A 17,468-nucleotide genomic window follows, 5' to 3' on the forward strand; every position below is an offset into this window, starting at 1 on the left:
CGCTAAACAAAACATTTCTGTGTGACACACTTGAATTATAGTGGTTATTAACTGACAAATCTATATTATTCATCTTGCTCGTGAGCTTAAAAGATTGCTGGATCAGCAAGCTGAACAAATATCAACCGGGCAGTGCTGATTTAGAGGAAACATGTCGATTTTAATTGGTCTTGTTCCTTCCTTTGTATCGGAAAGCAATAACGGGGACGTTTGACGTGAGGTCAACCTAGCCGACCGTTCACGTCGCCGCCTCTTTTCACTGCCCCGCTGATGTCATCAGAGCTCATTGTGGCAGCTGGGGAAAAGGCAGCAGGTGGACTGCGTCGGGGGTCAGTAGGTGTTGGGGGTTTAATCTTTGACCTTAGCCTTGTGGGAGGAGGTGGGCGCCCTTGGGTTGCACCCCAGCCAAGCCAAGGTCCTGGGAAGTGGCTGCCTGGGTTTCTTCCGCCAGCCCAAGCAACCAGCGGTGGCAAAAGATTTATGCCATTTTATTCATTCATTTTATTTCTTCGTTTTATTCTTTGATTTCTACCCCGCCCATCCCCGTAGAGCTCAGGGCGGCGAACAGCATAATGCAACAACATACATGAAACAGAATAAATATCAATAAAAATACATAAAAATAATAAAATAAGAAAGATTTAAAGATGGCGACTTAAACACATCAGACCTACCATTAGCCAATAGCAATAACAACAGCGCTATATCGATTCATTAGCAATAAAGAAGAAGAAGAAGAAGAGTTTGGATTTATATCCCCCCTTTCTCTCCTGCAGGAGCCTCAGAGGGGCTTACAATCTCCTTGCCCTTCCCCCCTCACAACAAACACCCTGTGAGGTAGGTGGGGCTGAGAGAGCTCCGAGAAGCTGTGACTAGCCCAAGGTCACCCAGCTGGCGTGTGTGGGAGTGTACAGACTAATCTGAATTCCCCAGATAAGCCTCCACAGCTCAGGCGGCAGAGCTGGGAATCAAACCCGGTTGCTCCAGATTAGATACACGAGCTCTTAACCTCCTACGCCACTATGCTAAAACTGCCCTTGCCCTTCCCCCCTCACAACAAACACCCTGTGAGGTAGGTGGGGCTGAGAGAGCTCCGAGAAGCTGTGACTAGCCCAAGGTCACCCAGCTGGCGTGTGTGGGAGTGTACAGGCTAATCTGAATTCCCCAGATAAGCCTCCACAGCTCAGGCGGCAGAGCTGGGAATCAAACCCGGTTCCTCCAGATTAGATACACGAGCTCTTAACCTCCTACGCCACTATGCTAAAACTATAAGTGCTGTAAAAAATAAACCTAACAGTACTATCCAATTTACTCCAAAGAAGAGCTGGCTACACCTATCTAACCTACGCTCCCTAATAATATACTAAGGGAGAAACTAACTACACCTGACAACCTACGTACGCTCCATGGAGCATTGTCCCCTGAATTCTGCTGAAATAGAATTCAGCTTTTGGGATTTTTGTCACTCTAAATCCAAGGACAGAATTCCTCCCAGATCATTGGGCTGAGCTGGTGGAAGTCTGTAGGATGGCGGATGCTGTGGGGGCACACCCAGTCACGTGGCGTGACAGGGAATGTTCCTGCAGCGCAAGGACCAGGTTACTGAGGCAAGCAAACCATCATGGCAAAGGTGCTTTGAGGGCAGGTGGTTTTGAAAACCACATTGTTGGGTGGGTCAGTGGTTGGACTGAAGCAGAAACGGGCAGCGTCTTTATATCAAAGAACTGTGGAAACAACCGTGGAAGGAAAGCAGCCCTGACCACTTTAGTGAAGCCACACCCTCTCCTCTGCAGAATTCAAATGCCTCTTTTGTGTATGCGGTTTTTCCTGTGTTTTTTTGTTTGTTGGTTTTAAGTGAAGGAAATTGAGGGATCGTCTGATTTCTGCTGGGAAACTTCTTTTCGTGACTCACCGCTGCCCTTTTCACATCGGACTCCGGTTCTCGAGTAGGAGGTGGCTGAACTTTGGCATGCCCTGAATGAGAAATGAGAAGAATGCTGAAAGAAAAAGTGAATCCATTGAGACGCTGCACAATTTTAGCAGCAAATGAGGCATGAAGCTCAAGGCCTTGAATTCAGCCGCTAAGCGAGGGCGAAAAACCCAGCCAGCGCAATCAATATTTAATTCTGTGCGGGAGGGAGGAAATTAAAAGATTTTTAGTTTTGAAAGCGTTTCAGTTAAAAGGTTTCCACTTAATGTCGCAGTCCTGAAACCACCGTCTGACTCAGTGATTCCGGAATGTCTACATGGAAAACGCAAGTTAAGTGAATGAAATTCACTTGACAATATCACAAGTACATTGTCCTTAACACGCTGGGATGCTTTCCTGGAACCGAATTAGTTCAGCAACCTCGTACTGAAATTGAAATAAATAGTGTTCACTTGGTTTTTTTATTTAATTCTTTATTTACATTTATTCCCTACCCTTTACCGTGGTCTTGGGACAGGTTACAATGAAAACCACAGAACAGTAAAATCCAACTACAGTAAAACCCCTATGGAGTTGGAAAGAAAAGTGATATTGAAATGGTATAGAACACCAAAACAACTAGCATATATGATTAAAGGACTTAGTCCTAAATGCTGGCACTGCGGAGACCAGGAGGCATATTATAGCCATATGTGGACGGAATGTATAGAAGTGAAAAAATTTTGGACAACCATAATGTTCTATATCGAGAAACTGGTGAAGATTAATATTGGGATAAATAATGATTTAATGTTCATGGGTGTAATGGAGGATAGAAGGGTAGATAAAAAATATAGCTATATGTATAAGATAATGATCAAAGCAGCACATGCAACAATAGCTTTAGGCTGGAAAGAAAAGAAAAAAATGGACAATCCAGAAATGGTTGGAATACATCTGGGAACAAGTGACACTGGACATTTTCGACATAATAACAAAGAATAAACTGTGGCAAGATAAACAGAGCGAAATTTTGAAGATATGGACAATATATGCAGACTGGATGAAAGAAGCTGGAGTCAATGAGGAGATATGGGAGAAGAGATTACAAAGAATGAACTTACTGCTGTTTGTTTGATAAAACTATGAAGAAAATACAGGGGGGAGGGGAAAAAGGGGGAAAATGTATTGGTTGAAAACGAATGAAGAAGAGTATTAATATAAAATGGAATATTCAAATGATACAATAAAAAATTATATATATAAAAAAACTACAGTAAAACCCCAAGACAATCTAAAACGTCCAGCATTCAACCCACCCACAAAAAAGCGAGAGCTATATGGACACCTCGGGGGGCCCTTTCCAGTGGGGGGAGTCAGACAAACCCCCAGGTAAAGAAGACAATCTTTGCCGGGTGCTGAAACTCCAAGAGAGTAGGCACTTGGCAAACCTCTGGAGGGAGGGCATTCCACACAGTGGTGAGATGCAGCAGGTTCGCACCACTTTGGGAGAACGGGTTGTTAAAACCGTGCTTGCGAACGACCGGTTGTTAAATTATTTGAATCCCACCACCAGAACCGGTTGTTAAATTATTTGTATCCCTGATTCCACAGTGTAGGGACGTCTGTAGAGAAGGCCCTCCGGGCCTCCCCCACCCCATCACCTCCAAAGGGGGCGGGACAGCCAGGTAGGCCTCTCCCTCCAATCTCAGTGCCCGGGCAGGCATGTATGGGCGGATGCGCTCTCTTGGCTACGCAGAACCAAAGACATGTAGGGTTTTATTTTTGCCCTGTGGCAACCGCACTGTTGGCTGCTGCAGGGCTGGGAAATGCATGAGCTCATAACTTTGTATGACTTTCCATCACCCAATGTTGTAGGGAAGAAGAGGGAGGGGAACATGGCTGCTGTTTTCTGTGGCAGCCACACGTTCCTCATCATATCTTGTTCAGCCCTCAGAGCGCCCCAGTCTAAAGCACTTTTTGTAAAGTGTTGCATTGGGGTTGGTTCTGCGAATCCACTCGACATGGCGTTTCAGGGCAGCAGTGTGATACGCCACCACTGCTCCTCCTCAGTAGAACCAGGGGGCATTCATTGAAAATGCTGAAGGGGGCGGGGGGGAGAGAATTAGGACTAATAAAAGGAAACACTTCTTCACACAACGTGTGATTGGTGTTTGGAATATGCTGGCACAGGAGGTGGTGATATCCACTAACCTGGATAGCTTTAAAAAGGGCCTGGACAGATTTATGGAGGAGAAGTCGATCTATGGCTACCAATCTTGATCCTCCTTCGTCTGAGATTGCAAATGCCTTAGCAGACCAGGTGCTCGGGAGCAGCAGCAGCAGCAGCAGAAGGCCATTGCTTTCACATCCTGCACGTGAGCTCCCAAAGGCACCTGGTGGGCCACTGCGAGTAGCAGAGTGCTGGACTAGATGGACTCTGGTCTGATCCAGCAGGCTAGTTCTTATGTTCTTATGTTCTCAGACATCCTATTCCATGGGGTGGGGATTACCACATAAAAATCTGGGTTTTGGTGGGTGCCAGGTGAAATGCTTGAAAGTTTGTAGGAAATACCTGTGGAAATATCAGAAGCCAGGATGGGAGGTGGGGGGGTTGACAATAAGATTTCCAATTATTTGGGGGGGGGGAGGGAATGGAGCTTTAGTGCACAGCCATGTTCTTCCTTGACCTGGCAATGATAGATTATGCAAATTTTCCTCATTTGAATAATCTTTCTAAGTCAGCATGGTGTAGTAGTTAAGAGCAGGTGGATTCTAATCTGGAGAACCGGGTTTGATTCCCCACTCCTCCTCCTGAGTGGCGGAGGCTTATCTGGTGAACCAGATGTGTTGCTGCACTCCTACATTCCTGCTGGGTGACCTTGGCCTAGTCACAGTTCTCTCAGAACTGTCTCAGCCCCACTTACCTCACCAGGTGTCTGTTGTGGGGAGAGGAAGGGAAAGGAGGTTGTAAGCCACTTTGAGCCTCCTTACAGGAGAGAAAGGTGGGGTATAAATCCAAACTCTTCTTCCTCTTTCAAATTAGCTTGGTTGCAGGATTTCAGCTGTGTGCAGAATTGTAAGGGTTTTGTTTGATTGTTGTTTGATTTGATTGTGAGGCAAATGATGGGTTTCTTGCTTCCTTTAATTTATCTGCCCTTTCGGATTGCAGACAGCGAACACCAGACGTGTTTTGTTCTGATCCCTGATTGGATGAGGGTATCCAAAGGTCTCGCCAACTTAAAACAAAAGGTCCTATCCCCTAAGTTGCTTCACTGATATACGGACCCGAATTCGTCTCCGCTGTCTGAAAGAGCTCTTTCCCCGAGATTTCCATGCCTGATTAATCGCAACAGTTTGCTAGATAAGAATAAAGACAAATGATTATTTAAACCTGCTTACATACCATGACTTTCCTCCCTCGGTCTGTGCTAGAGTGCCAGTTGATGAAGACGGAGAGACCCAAACCGAACACATTTATCATCAGATGCCTCCAGTGGACCACAGTAATTGAAAGAACGTTTCATGTGGAGACTCCAGAGGAGCGGTATGTTCTCTTTTGACTTGAGCGCCAAAGCAACTTGCGAAAGCAGATGTAAATGTTCGGCGTTATTAGTGCGAGCTGGCTTCTCGAAGCTTGCGTCTTCTTTTTTTAATAATTGCGCTGGTGTTGTGGGTTTTAGAGTCTCATTTCCTAGGAAGTTCGCTTCTGTAGATGCCAGTGGGAGGTGGGTAGCGTGGACGGGAATGGATAAGGAGTTCAGTGGTGGCTTTGGCTCGGAGCCAGGCTAGATCTTTTTGGTGTTTCTGCCCATGGAACGCAATTTTCTCCCCTCCTGCAGCAGCCTGAAAGTCCCCCTAATTCTGCTTTGGCCCCAGGAGCAGGTTTGGGGAACCACTTTGGGCCGCGGCAGGAGCAAGAGGCAGGAAAATTGCATTTTCCGCTTTCACCCGCAGAAATTTTAAACTTGGACCCAACCCTCTGCATGTGCACACGCGGGTATGTTTGGTTGCTCGCTTATTCAGGCTCGCAATGGGCATTCAATTATCCATCAGCCAACGTAATGTATGAAATCCTCCGGGTCGTCTTCAAATTAGGATTCGGAATAGTTTGCGAATATTCGGGCTGATTCCAGATGGTGGAGCTAGTTAAAGCTTTTGTCGTCCAGGCCCGGCATACCTTTGGTAATTTCTCTTTCCATGTATTTCTGCCACACCCTCCTTGTTCTGCCTTGATCCTTGTTCTGCCTTTCACAGGTATGGGACTGGGTGGGTGTCCCGTCCTCCCCACCCGTGTTGATTCCCACTCTTTAGGCAAGGAATTCCAGAGATTCAACACTTTTGAATTTAGAATTAGTTAGGGATGTAAATATGAGCCCCATGGCACAGAGTGGTAAGCTGCAGTACTGCAGTCGAAGCTCTGCTCACGACCTGAGTTCAATCCTGGAGGAAGAAGAAGAAGATTTTGGATTTATATTCCCCCTTTCCCTCCTGTAAGGAGACTCAAAGGGGCTTACAAACTCCTTTTCCTTTCCCACTCACAATAAACACCGTGTGAAGTGGGTGGGGCTGAGAGAGCTCCGAAAAGCTGTGACTAGCCCAAGGTCACCCAGCTGGCATGTATTGGGAGTGCACAAGGTAATCTGGTTCACCAGATATGCTGCCACAGCTCAAGTGGCAGAGCGGGGAATCAAACCCGGTAGTCCAGATTAGAGTGCACCTGCTCTTAACCACTATACCACGCTGGCTGTAATTTGGCTTCTGGTATTTGGCTCAAGGTTGATTCAGCCTTCCATCCCTCTGAGGTTGGTAAAATGAGTATCCAGCTCGCTGGGGGTAAATAAGATGACTGGGGAAAGCAATGGCAAATCACCCTGTAAACGTAATAAAACATCATGACGTGACGTCACTCCATGGGTCAGTAGTGACCTGGTGCTTGCACAGGGGGCTCTCTTTCCCTTTACCTTTATGCATGTAAATACTGTTTTAAAAAGCAGCTCTTTCAACAGTCATTAGAAACAACTTCTAATGCAGGGCAGGCATATGTGGACGGAATGTATAGAAGTGAAAAATTTTTGGACAACTAATGTTATATGTCGAGAAACTGGTGAAGATTAATATTGGGATAAATAATGATTTAATGTTCATGGGTGTAATGGAGGATAGAAGGGTAGATAAAAAATATAGCTATATGTATAAAAAAATGATCAAAGCAGCACATGCAACAATAGCTTTAGGCTGGAAAGAAAGGAAAAAATGGACAATCCAGAAATGGTTGGATTATATCTGGGAACAAGTGACACTGGACATTTTCGAAATAACAACAAAAAATAAACTGTGGCAAGATAAACAGATCAAAATTTTGAAGATACGGACTATATATGCGGACTGGATGAAAGAAGCTGGAGTCAATGAGGCGATATGGGAGAAGAGATTACAAAGAATGAACTTACTGCTGTTTGTTTGATAAAACTATGAAGAACATACAGGGGGGAGGGGGAAAAGGGGAAAATGTATTGTTTGAAAATGAATGAAGAAGTGTGTTAATATAAAATGGAATATTCAAATGATACAATAAAAAATTATTTTAAAATAATAATAATACAGGGCAGGAAACTGACCCTACAGAGTTGCTTGGTTGTCAGTAACAGACTCTCCAACTCATTTTTTTTTTGGGGGGGGGGGGTGTTTATTGTTTAAATGCTTATAGAAATATATAAACAGTAAGTACATCCTCACCATTTTATAATGTAATAATTTTGCATCCCTAGTATCTGGCGTTTGTATTTGGTATTCATATATTTTTAAAAAACGTACCCTCTGTTTCTCTTCATTCATGGAGGCTCAGAGCGGTCTACAAAGCATGTGCTGATCAATCGACGTGGTGAAAAACTAGTTTCAGAGGCTGGCCTTGTCGATCTACAGCAGAACCGCTAGATTTCACTCCAGTCTGGTGCTGTGGTTAAGAAGAAGAAGAGTTTGGTTTTATATCCCCCCTTTCTCTCCTTGTAGGAGACTCAAAGGGGCTTACAATCTCCTTGCCCTTCCCCCCTCACAACAAACACCCTGTGAGGTGGGTGGGGCTGAGAGAGCTCCGAGAAGCTGTGACTAGCCCAAGGTTACCCAGCTGGCGTGTGTGGGAGTGCACAGGCTAATCTGAATTCCCCAGATAAGTCTCCACAGCTCAGGTGGCAGAGCTGGGAATCAAACCCGGTTTCTCCAGGTTAGATACACGAGCTTTAACCGCCTACGCCACTGGCCGACTCTGGAGAGCTGAGTTCTGTTCCCCACTTTTCCACCTGAAGCCTCTCAGATCTTTTTCAGCCCACACAGAGGCAGGCAATGGCCAACCATCACTGAATGTCTCTTGCCTGGAAAACCCCATGGGGTCGCCATAAAGCAGCTATGACGTGACAGCGCTTTCCACCATCACAGATTTTTGGGATAAGCAAATAGAACTTTGGCTCGTGGTAGCTTAACACTCCCCCCCCCATCTTGTAGAACTCTACGGTGCAACTGGAGTCGAATCTAGTGCAAAACTAAACACTTGAATTAAAAGGGGGGCAAAGAACGCAACAGCCCTGCGATGCCCACTCTTATTTTCTTTATAAATAAATATATATAGGTGCAAAAGGATGTTTAGTCCTTTCCTGCTTCTCCTTCTACATTTCACTGCCCCTGGGAATTTAATTCCAAACCCCTTTATCCTTTCCCCTGAAGTAGTGTGTGTCCGCGCTTTAAAGCAGTTTCGAAGGGCTGCGTGGTCCTGAGGAAACGTGGGATTCCAGGCTACTTTTAACAAATTTAAATTTTATTTATGTATGTTCCGTAGCTTAAATGTTTTAGGAATTAATTTACAGCAAATAAAACAGAGGCGACAACATCCGCTGAGGTGACTTTCACTTTGCATCTGTTCCCTCTCTCCTTCTTTACATATCTGAGATCTTATTAGAATTTGACTCCTTTTCTAGTTTCTCACTGTCAGTACAGCACAGACTGACTCACCCTGTCTCTCCCTCTCTCAGTTCAGCACGTAATATTTTCTCTCCCTCTCAAGTTCGGTACACTCTCTGATTCAGTGTAGTTCAGCCTGACCCTTTGTCAGTCTATAGCACAGACTGCTGTCTCTCTCTCTCTCAAAGTTCAGCACACACTCTCTGGGTTCAACTTAACACAGACCGATTCTCTCAGGCCCCTTCCGCACATGCAGAATAATGCACTTTCAATCCACTTTCAGTGCACTTTGCACCTGGATTTTACTGTGTGGAATAGCAAAATCCACTTGCAAGTAATTGTGAAAGTGGATTCGAAGTGCATTATTCTGCATGTGCGGAAGGGGCCTCAGTTCAGCACAGTCCCTCTCCAGTGTCAATGAAATACCTCACTATATTGTCGAAGGCTTTCATGGCCAGAACCACTAGGGTGTTGTGGGTTTTCCGGGTTGTATCACCGTGTTCCAGTAGTATTTTCTCCTGACATTTCGCCTGCATCGGTGGTTGGCATCTTCAGAGAATCTTGATCCCCTAGTGCAGGGGTCTGCAACCTGCGGCTCTCCAGATGTTCATGGATTACAGTTCCCATCAGCCCCTTCCAGGATTACCAATTGGCAATCCTGGCAGGGGCTGATGGGAACTGTAGTCCAGGAACATCCGGAGAGCCGCAGGTTGCAGACCCCTGCCCTAGTGATAATTCAGATCCTGATCCCCTGAAGATGTCAGCCACAGATGCAGGCGAAACATCAGGAGAAAATACTACTGGAACATGACCATACAACCCGGAAAAACCACAGCATCCTAATTCACCTCACTCTCTTATACCCCTTCCACCCCCTTTCCTTTTACAACTCAGTGTAAAGAAACACACACATAACAATTTAAAACGTGAGCCCCCACCTCTTTCAAGAGCTTTTAATTGCTTTAGCTCTTCTACCATCTGGCTTTGTAATTGCAGTTATATAATTCCCTTATTATAGCTTTACAGTGTATATTATAAGGGTGTTTTTTTAACATTATTGTAAAAGGCACTTGAGAACATGAGTGGGAAAACTAGCAATGGGCTTACATGTTTTCCCCCTAATTTTCCAGCCAGCATATGTTGGTTTGTTATTTAACCTGTAAGGTGTGTTATTCTAAATAATTTACGGCTCTGGTGGGGTAGGGGGTGCCTGTTTCATCGGGATGACACATGTTGCTGCTTTATTTTTTGTTTCTCTTAGGGAAGAATGGACAAAAGCCATCCAAACAGTCGCAGACAGCCTTAAGAAACAAGAGGAAGAAATAATGGATTTCCGATCTGGTTCCCCTAGTGATAATTCAGGTGCTGAGGAAATGGAAATTTCTATGACAAAACCAAAACATAAAGTGGTAAGTGTTGGGCGATGGTAGATATTTTTTTCCATTTCCAATCCTTTGCAACTTTATTTAAATTTAATACCAAAAGAGGCTCGGTTGGAGCCTACACACACTACGGTTGTGGCTTTCAGAGATCTGCGTAGTGTCAAACTAGGGCTGGGGAATGCAAACTTCAAATCTCTGCCTTCCATAAGGCTCATAAAATGACCTTGGGCCAATAGCACACTTTCCCATACCTAACTTATGGGGGTTTGGGGAAGGTGCAACGGAGGTGGGGAGAACTCTGTGCAACAGCATCTTGAATTGTCCAGTTCTGGGCACCGCAATTTCAAGAGGGATATTGACAAGCTGGAACAGGTCCAGAGGAGGGCGACCAAAATAGCGAAAGGTCTGGATTCCATGCCCTACGCAGTGATGGTGAACCTTTTCGAGGCCGAGTGCCCAAATTGCAACCCCAAACCCACTTATTTATCGCAAAGTGCCAACATGGCAATTTAACCCGAATACTGAGGTTTTAGTTTAGAAAAAACAGTTGGCTCTGAGGCGTGCATTACTCAAGAGTAAGCTTGGTGGTAGTTGGTGGCTTTGCTTTGAAGCAACCGTGTAACTCTTCCAACAGGTGAATCACGACGCTAGGAGCAGAGGTGGAATCCAGCAGGTTCTCACAGGTTCCCGAGAGTAGGTTACTAATTATTTGTGTATGCCGAGAGGGGTTTACTAATTGTAGTGATTTTGCCATGTGATTTTTGCCTTAGTTACGCCCCTCCTCTCAGCAGTAGCGCGCAGAACTTGAAGCAGTCTAGCAGGAGGTGCACCGGCGTTCGTGGCAGCCTGCGCCTGCGTGCATTCGTTTCCCACCCAAGGACCAACACAGTGGCTGCATCCTTGCCACAGCCCCGCCCAGGAATGCCCCGCCCCAGAATGCCCGGCCACGCCCCTGCCGTGCCCCGCCCAGTGCCATTGGCGCTACGCCACAGTTTGAATCCCACCACCATGGGAACCTGTTACTAAAATTTTTGGATCCCACCTCTGCCTAGGAGGGTTTATTCAGAAGCAAGCCCCATTGCCAGCAACCGAGCTTACTCCCAGATCGTGCTTTAGTTCTTCGCATGAAAATCAGTGGGGTTTAATAGCGCTTAACAGGGTTACCTACACTGCTTCCCCAAAACTGGGTCTTAGATTTAATGCTAATAATCGAGCCCAGCGACTCAGGCTAGCCTACATGTGTGTGTGTGGAGGGGCACTCTGTTTGCACATGCCCACAGAGAGGGCTCTGAGTGCCACCTCTGGCACCCGTGTCATAGGTTCGCCACCACTACCCTATGAGAAGAGACTTAGGGAGCTGGGTATGTTTAGTCTGGAAAAGAGAAGGTGGCATAATAGCCATGTGTAGATATCTGAAGAGATGTCATGTTGGTGAGGGAGCAAGCTTGTTTTCTGCTGCTCCAGAGACTAAGACCAGAAGTAATGGATTCAAGGTGAAGAAAAAGAGATTCCACCTAAACATTAGGAAGAACTTCCTGACAGTAAATGCTGCCTTGGATTGTGGAGGCATTTAAACAAAGGCTGGATGGCCAACTGTCAGGAGTGCTTTGATTGAGTATTCCTGCGTGGCAAGTGGTTTGACTTGATGGCCCTTGTGGTCTCTTCCATTTTTATGACTCTATGATTGAAGTAAAGTCAGGGTAAAAAAAAGTAACAAATAGGCTCAGATCGGGTGCTGTGTGGTTTCCGGGCTGTATGGTCGTGCTCTAGCAGCATTCTCTCCTGACGTTTCGCCTGCATCTGTGGCTGGCATCTTCAGAGGATCCTCTGAAGATGCCAGCCACAGATGCAGGCGAAACGTCAGGAGAGAATGCTGCTAGAACACGGCCATACAGCCCAGAAACCACACAGCACCCAAGTGATTCCGGCCGTGAAAGCCTTCGACAATACAAGGCTCAGATTGGTTGTGGTGGGTTTTCCGGGCTGTGTGGCTGTGGTCTGGTAGATCTTGTTGCTAACATATCGCCTGCATCTGTGACTGGCATCGTCAGAGATGAAGTCTGTTACACACAGTGTCTAGTGAGAAGGGAATGTTTAGTGAGGTATATATTGTCCATGTCCCAGGGTGGGGAACCAATCAGTAAGTGTTTGGGGGGAACTTACTATGCAAAGGTGTGGTTGAGTGCATTGTATTGCGGGTGGGGTTATCAGTCCATTTATTTGTAGTCTCAGCAGCAGCAGTATTGGTGAATGCAAACCTTGTGTCTGGGTGGAGTCCATTGTCCATGAACTTAGCATGCCCTGAGCTCAGATTGTCTTTGGGAGTCTGGGTTCCTAGCGAAGACCTGTAATGGCAACACTGTGCAGTTGTGGGAGAGTCTTGGTTATTCATTAAGGCATGTGAAGTGGGTTAGGGTAAGAATGAACAACTGCTCCATAGTCACCAAGGGACTTCTGTGGCCATCTGGGGTTTAAACCCAAGTTTTCCTGGCACTCATGTGACTTAGTGATCACATCACCATCTTCCTTTAAAGTAACACAAACTTTGTGGCGAGTTTATATAACAGGAGGATTAGGGAAGCTGCTCTCAATTTAGCCTCGTGGTGTAGAGCTATGGTACTACCTCGGAGTGTGGCGGAGCCTCCTTCTTTGGAGGTTTTTTAAGAGAGGCTGGATCACCATCTGTCAGGAGTGCTTTGATTGTGTGTTCCTGCATTGCAGGGGGTTGGACTTGGTGGCCCTTGGGGGTCTCTTCCAACTCTATGATTTTATAATTCTACTGCAGTCAAAGCTCTGCTCGCGACTTGAGTTTGATCCCAACAGAAGTTGGTTTCAGGTAGCCGCTTCAAGGTTGAGTCAGCCTTCCATCCTTCCAAGGTTGGTAAAAGGAATACTCAACGTGCTGGGGGTAAAGGGTAGATGACTGGGCAAGGCAGTGACAAACCACCCTGCAAAGACAGTCTGCCTAGTAAACATCATGATGTGACATCAACCCATGAGTCTCTGATCTCCCAGGGCTTGCACAGGGAAGAACCTTTACTTTCATTCATTCATTCATTCATTCATTCATTCATTCATTCATTCATTCATTCATTCATTCATTCATTCATTCATTCATTCATTCATTCATTCATTCATTCATTCATTAGATTTTAAGCCACCCATCCCCAAAGGGCTCTGGGCGGCATACAGCAGGCCTGCAACAACAATAGATAATAACATTAAACACAGCAGGCTAAAAACAACATTTTACACATAATAACTAAGTTAATCTAAAACAATTTACAAATCTATAACCATGAAAACACAGCAGCAGCAATATTATATTATATGGCGCCCGATCCCAAGGCCGGGAGGGGACAGTGCTGATTAGATAGTATATCAGGCGTGCCAATGATGGTGTGGCACGCAGCACAAGGGCATCCTAGAGGGAGAATCCGTGGCTGGCCTCACCAAAGGCCCGGTGGAACAGAACTGTTGTACAGGCGCTGCGGAATTCACCAAGGCCCCTTCTGCACACGCAAAATAATGCGTTTTCAAACCACTTTCACAACTGTTTGCAAGTGGATTTTGCCATTCCGCACAGCTTCAAAGAGCACTGAAAGCAGTTTGAAAGTGCATTATTCTGCATGTGCGGAATGAGCCCAAGATCCCGCAGGGCCCGCACCTCTGATGGAAGGGTGTTCCACCAGGCAGGGGCCAGGGCCGTAAAAGCCCTGGCCTGGGTGGAGGCCAGCCGCATCATGGAGGGGCCGGGGGCCACCAGTAAACTTGCCTCTGCCGATCGCAGAGACCTACCCGGGACATATGGGGTGAGACGGTCACGAATCTTTTGCCCCATATCTAACAGAACTATTGTAAGGATTACAGTGGTAATCCTTATGATGAAGTGGGCTTTTGAGGATTCAAAGTGCTGCATGTTCGTTCTCTCCGTAATCCTTACAACAACCCTGTTAGATAAATGAGAAGTGGCTTGATCAAGTGAGAGCAGCTGGCCAGAGTCTCCGGTTTTGTAAACTCTTTGCAAAATTTCTCTTCTTCCACTGTTTTTTTCCACGAACCTCAGTCAGTCAACATTTAGAGCTCGTGAATTTGGAAATCGTACAGTGAATACATTTGCTTTGGAGTAAATTTTCAGTATTTATTGGTCCTTGTCAGGGCTTTGCAGCAGAGTTGCACTGGTTAGATATTGAATGGGAAACCACCAACAAAGACTGGGGTTGCTATGCAGAGGAGGGCAGTGGCAAACCACCTCGACATGTCTCATTCCTGGGATGCTCCATGGATGGAGTCGACATGAGTCAGTGGTGACCGAGGCCCCTTCTGCACATGCAGAGTAATGCACTTCCAATCCACTTTCACAATTGTCTGCAAGTGGATTTTGCTATTCTGCACAATAAAATCCAGCTTCAAAGTGGATTGAAAGTGGATTGAAAGTGCATTATTCTGCATGTAAGGGGCCTAAGTAGCGCATTCTTCATATGCTACCTCTCCAGAGTCCTACTCAAGGAGGCCAGCAAGTAAAAACACCACCACACAACCATCATAAACTATCAACATAAAAACCAGGGGCATAAAATCAGTACAATCGAATATGAATTTGTCCGTTCCAGTGTATTGTCAAAGACGTTTACGGCCAGAATCAGCTAGCTGTTGTGGGTTTTCTGGGCTGCGTGGCCGTGGTCTGATGGTTTTAGCTCCTGTGCCATGGCGAGAAGCACATTTTACCGAGACATGCGTCTGAAGATCCCAGCCACAGATGCATTCGAAACATTAGGAGCAACAACTATCAGACACACAGCCTGGAAAACCCACAACAGCCAATTGATTTTGGCCACGAAAGCCTTCAATGCCATACAAGCATCGTAAACTATCATTATAAAAACCAGTGGCATAGAAGCAGTACAATTCAAAATGAATTTGCAAGAAGAATATCAGGGATTGGGGGGAAAATGTAATTTTCAACAATTGGTTGTGTATTGTCTTACAACTCTGTGGTACAGGTTTGAGCAGTTTTTCTTCTTTTTTTTCACTTCTGCATTCTGAAAGACCATTGGAAAAGGCGCCTCAGTGATCTATAAAAGTACAGGGTTTTCCGAGCTCCCAGTCATTTTCTTTCGTTGATCTTTTTTTCAAAACCCTTCTGCAAGTGTCTAACCTTCTTAAATACTCTCTTCAACAGACCATGAATGAATTTGAATATCTTAAGCTGCTGGGAAAAGGCACGTTTGGGAAGGTCATTCTGGTGAAAGAGAAAGCGACAGGACGGTATTACGCTATGAAAATCCTGAAGAAGGAAGTAATTGTAGCCAAGGTAGGATACAAGGAAACCGAGGTTGCTCTCTGTAAGCCCCAGGTCTTGTTGAGCAGGAAGAGAAGGAATGGGGAAGAGGAAGCAAGCTAATCTGTAGCCAGCAGGATGATACCGGTATCTTCTGGTTGCTGAGGCCAGCAAGCAAGGTTGACTGTCAAAGAGTACCCCCTGGTCTACTCTGAACTGGTGCTTCACTTAATGGTGTGGCTGATTTCCTGCAGTTTCTTGCTCTGGCTCAAACTGCTAAGTGATACATTTCAAAGGTCACCGGTTCAAGACTGCTTATGAGCTCAACTCCTTTCTTGTTTTTTTGGGTCTTGTTTTATTATGATGATTTATTTTTTAAAAATCATTTCTGTGTTTTTCTTGCCAAGGGGCACCTTGACCTTTTCGTGTAGTTCTGCAAAAGTTTGAAAGAGGCACTTATTTATTTAGAATTCTTCTAGACCACTTTTCCAGAGACCATCTCAAGTCGAGTTAAAGAAGTTCTATAAAATAATAAAAAAACAACATATGAGTTAAAAACTGTTAAAAAAAGCCATAAAAAGGCAAGCGAGGCCATTAAAGACTTCATAAGATAATATCAGTAAAATGGCACTAGAGGTAGAAGCAGACCATAACATCAGTTTTAAAAGAATAGAACTTCTTAGTTCAAAAGCCTGGGGGAAAGATACTCTTTGACCTGACACCTGAAAGAGAACAATATAGGTCAGCCTCAAGTGGGAGAATGTTCCAAAGGTGAGGGGCCACCACCGAAAAAGTCTTGCCAGTAGTTCCATATCCCTAGCCTCTGTTAGTGGGGGCAAAGAGAAGTGGGTTTCTAGGAAGAATCTGAATTGGCAGCCCTGACAGTACAGCTGCTGTTATATCCACAAGTTTAAATCTTATATGTTATTTTTGATGGCTCCTTTTTGCTGCTTCCTGCATTTATACTCTCAGCTGCCTGTGAGTGAATCTCTTTCTTCCTCTTTTTCGTTTTTCTCTTGCTACTTTCCCTTGTTGACCGGGTGTGATGGAGAAGGGGGGTGGGTGGGTTGAGGTTTGTTGGAGTTATATTTACCATCCTGTGTGAGGTAAAAAATATTAATTTAAAAGCATGATCTTTAATCATTGTTTATTTATTGGGTTTCCCTGCAGGATGAAGTGGCACACACCCTGACGGAAAACCGTGTTTTACAGAACTCCAGGCACCCTTTCTTAACAGTGAGTATCTTATCGGCGTCGAATGTTTCTAGGGCCCCGTTTCCCCGCAAATTGGCTTCCGAAGGCAGTGACCATCGAAACATTACAATATCTTTCTCTGTATATGTCATCCTCTCCCTTTTAAAAAAAATCCTTTTAATGGAGTGTTCCAAAGTTCACTAGCGCATCCCGCAAGTTTGAGGGAAATTCCTGACGTGAACCAACTTCTCCACCTGCCCATTGTTACCTTTCGAAAAGTCCCTGGCTCTCCGCAGGAGTTTCCGAAGCTTTCAGACTTACCTGAGCTTTGTCTCAGCAGCTGGCAGACTCGGCGGCTGTGCCAAGCTGGCCCACAAGAGAGAGCTTTGTTCTCTGATCTTCCTTTCTCTGTTCAATGTGTGGAATGTGATAGGAGCACCTGATCACTGGTACTAGCAGTATGAGAGACTCTGTGCTCAGGCTAACATTGACGAAACCGCTGGCTGTCTCTTCCTTCACTGTTACAGCTCTGTTGTGGTCATTTTTCTGTTCTCCCCAACTTGAGCTAAAGTCACAGTCTGCCGAACATTACGCTTGGATCTGGGCACCTTTGGACCAAATGCCAGATCACCCGGCCTCGGTCAAGCCTCCTGCTCACTGGCTGGGTTTCCTGTCTGTAATTGTCATAGACCCGCCCTTGCCGGGCAGAGTCAGAAGCAGCTCACAGCCGGTTCAGCAGTTTAATCGA

At 45.5% G+C, this 17,468-nt stretch overlaps 2 protein-coding genes across 2 annotated transcripts in view; one reads left to right on the forward strand and one right to left on the reverse strand.

Annotated features, from left to right (window-relative positions):
• LOC125426857 (SERTA domain-containing protein 2-like) overlaps positions 1 to 17,468 on the reverse strand; it is a 751,974-nt gene that overhangs the window by 534,329 nt on the left and 200,177 nt on the right. The window lies entirely within an intron of this gene.
• The window catches only part of AKT1 (AKT serine/threonine kinase 1), a 151,887-nt gene that overhangs the window by 97,902 nt on the left and 36,517 nt on the right, over positions 1 to 17,468 (forward strand). The window contains exons 4-7 of the mRNA XM_048485661.1: positions 5,345 to 5,456; positions 10,125 to 10,272; positions 15,428 to 15,559; positions 16,697 to 16,762. Of these exons, the coding sequence (XP_048341618.1) occupies positions 5,345 to 5,456; positions 10,125 to 10,272; positions 15,428 to 15,559; positions 16,697 to 16,762 (458 nt within the window). The remainder of the gene's footprint in view (positions 1 to 5,344; positions 5,457 to 10,124; positions 10,273 to 15,427; positions 15,560 to 16,696; positions 16,763 to 17,468) is intronic.

The sequence above is a fragment of the Sphaerodactylus townsendi genome, linkage group LG02, assembly GCF_021028975.2.
Source record: "Sphaerodactylus townsendi isolate TG3544 linkage group LG02, MPM_Stown_v2.3, whole genome shotgun sequence".
Classification (NCBI taxonomy): Eukaryota; Metazoa; Chordata; class Lepidosauria; order Squamata; family Sphaerodactylidae; genus Sphaerodactylus; species Sphaerodactylus townsendi.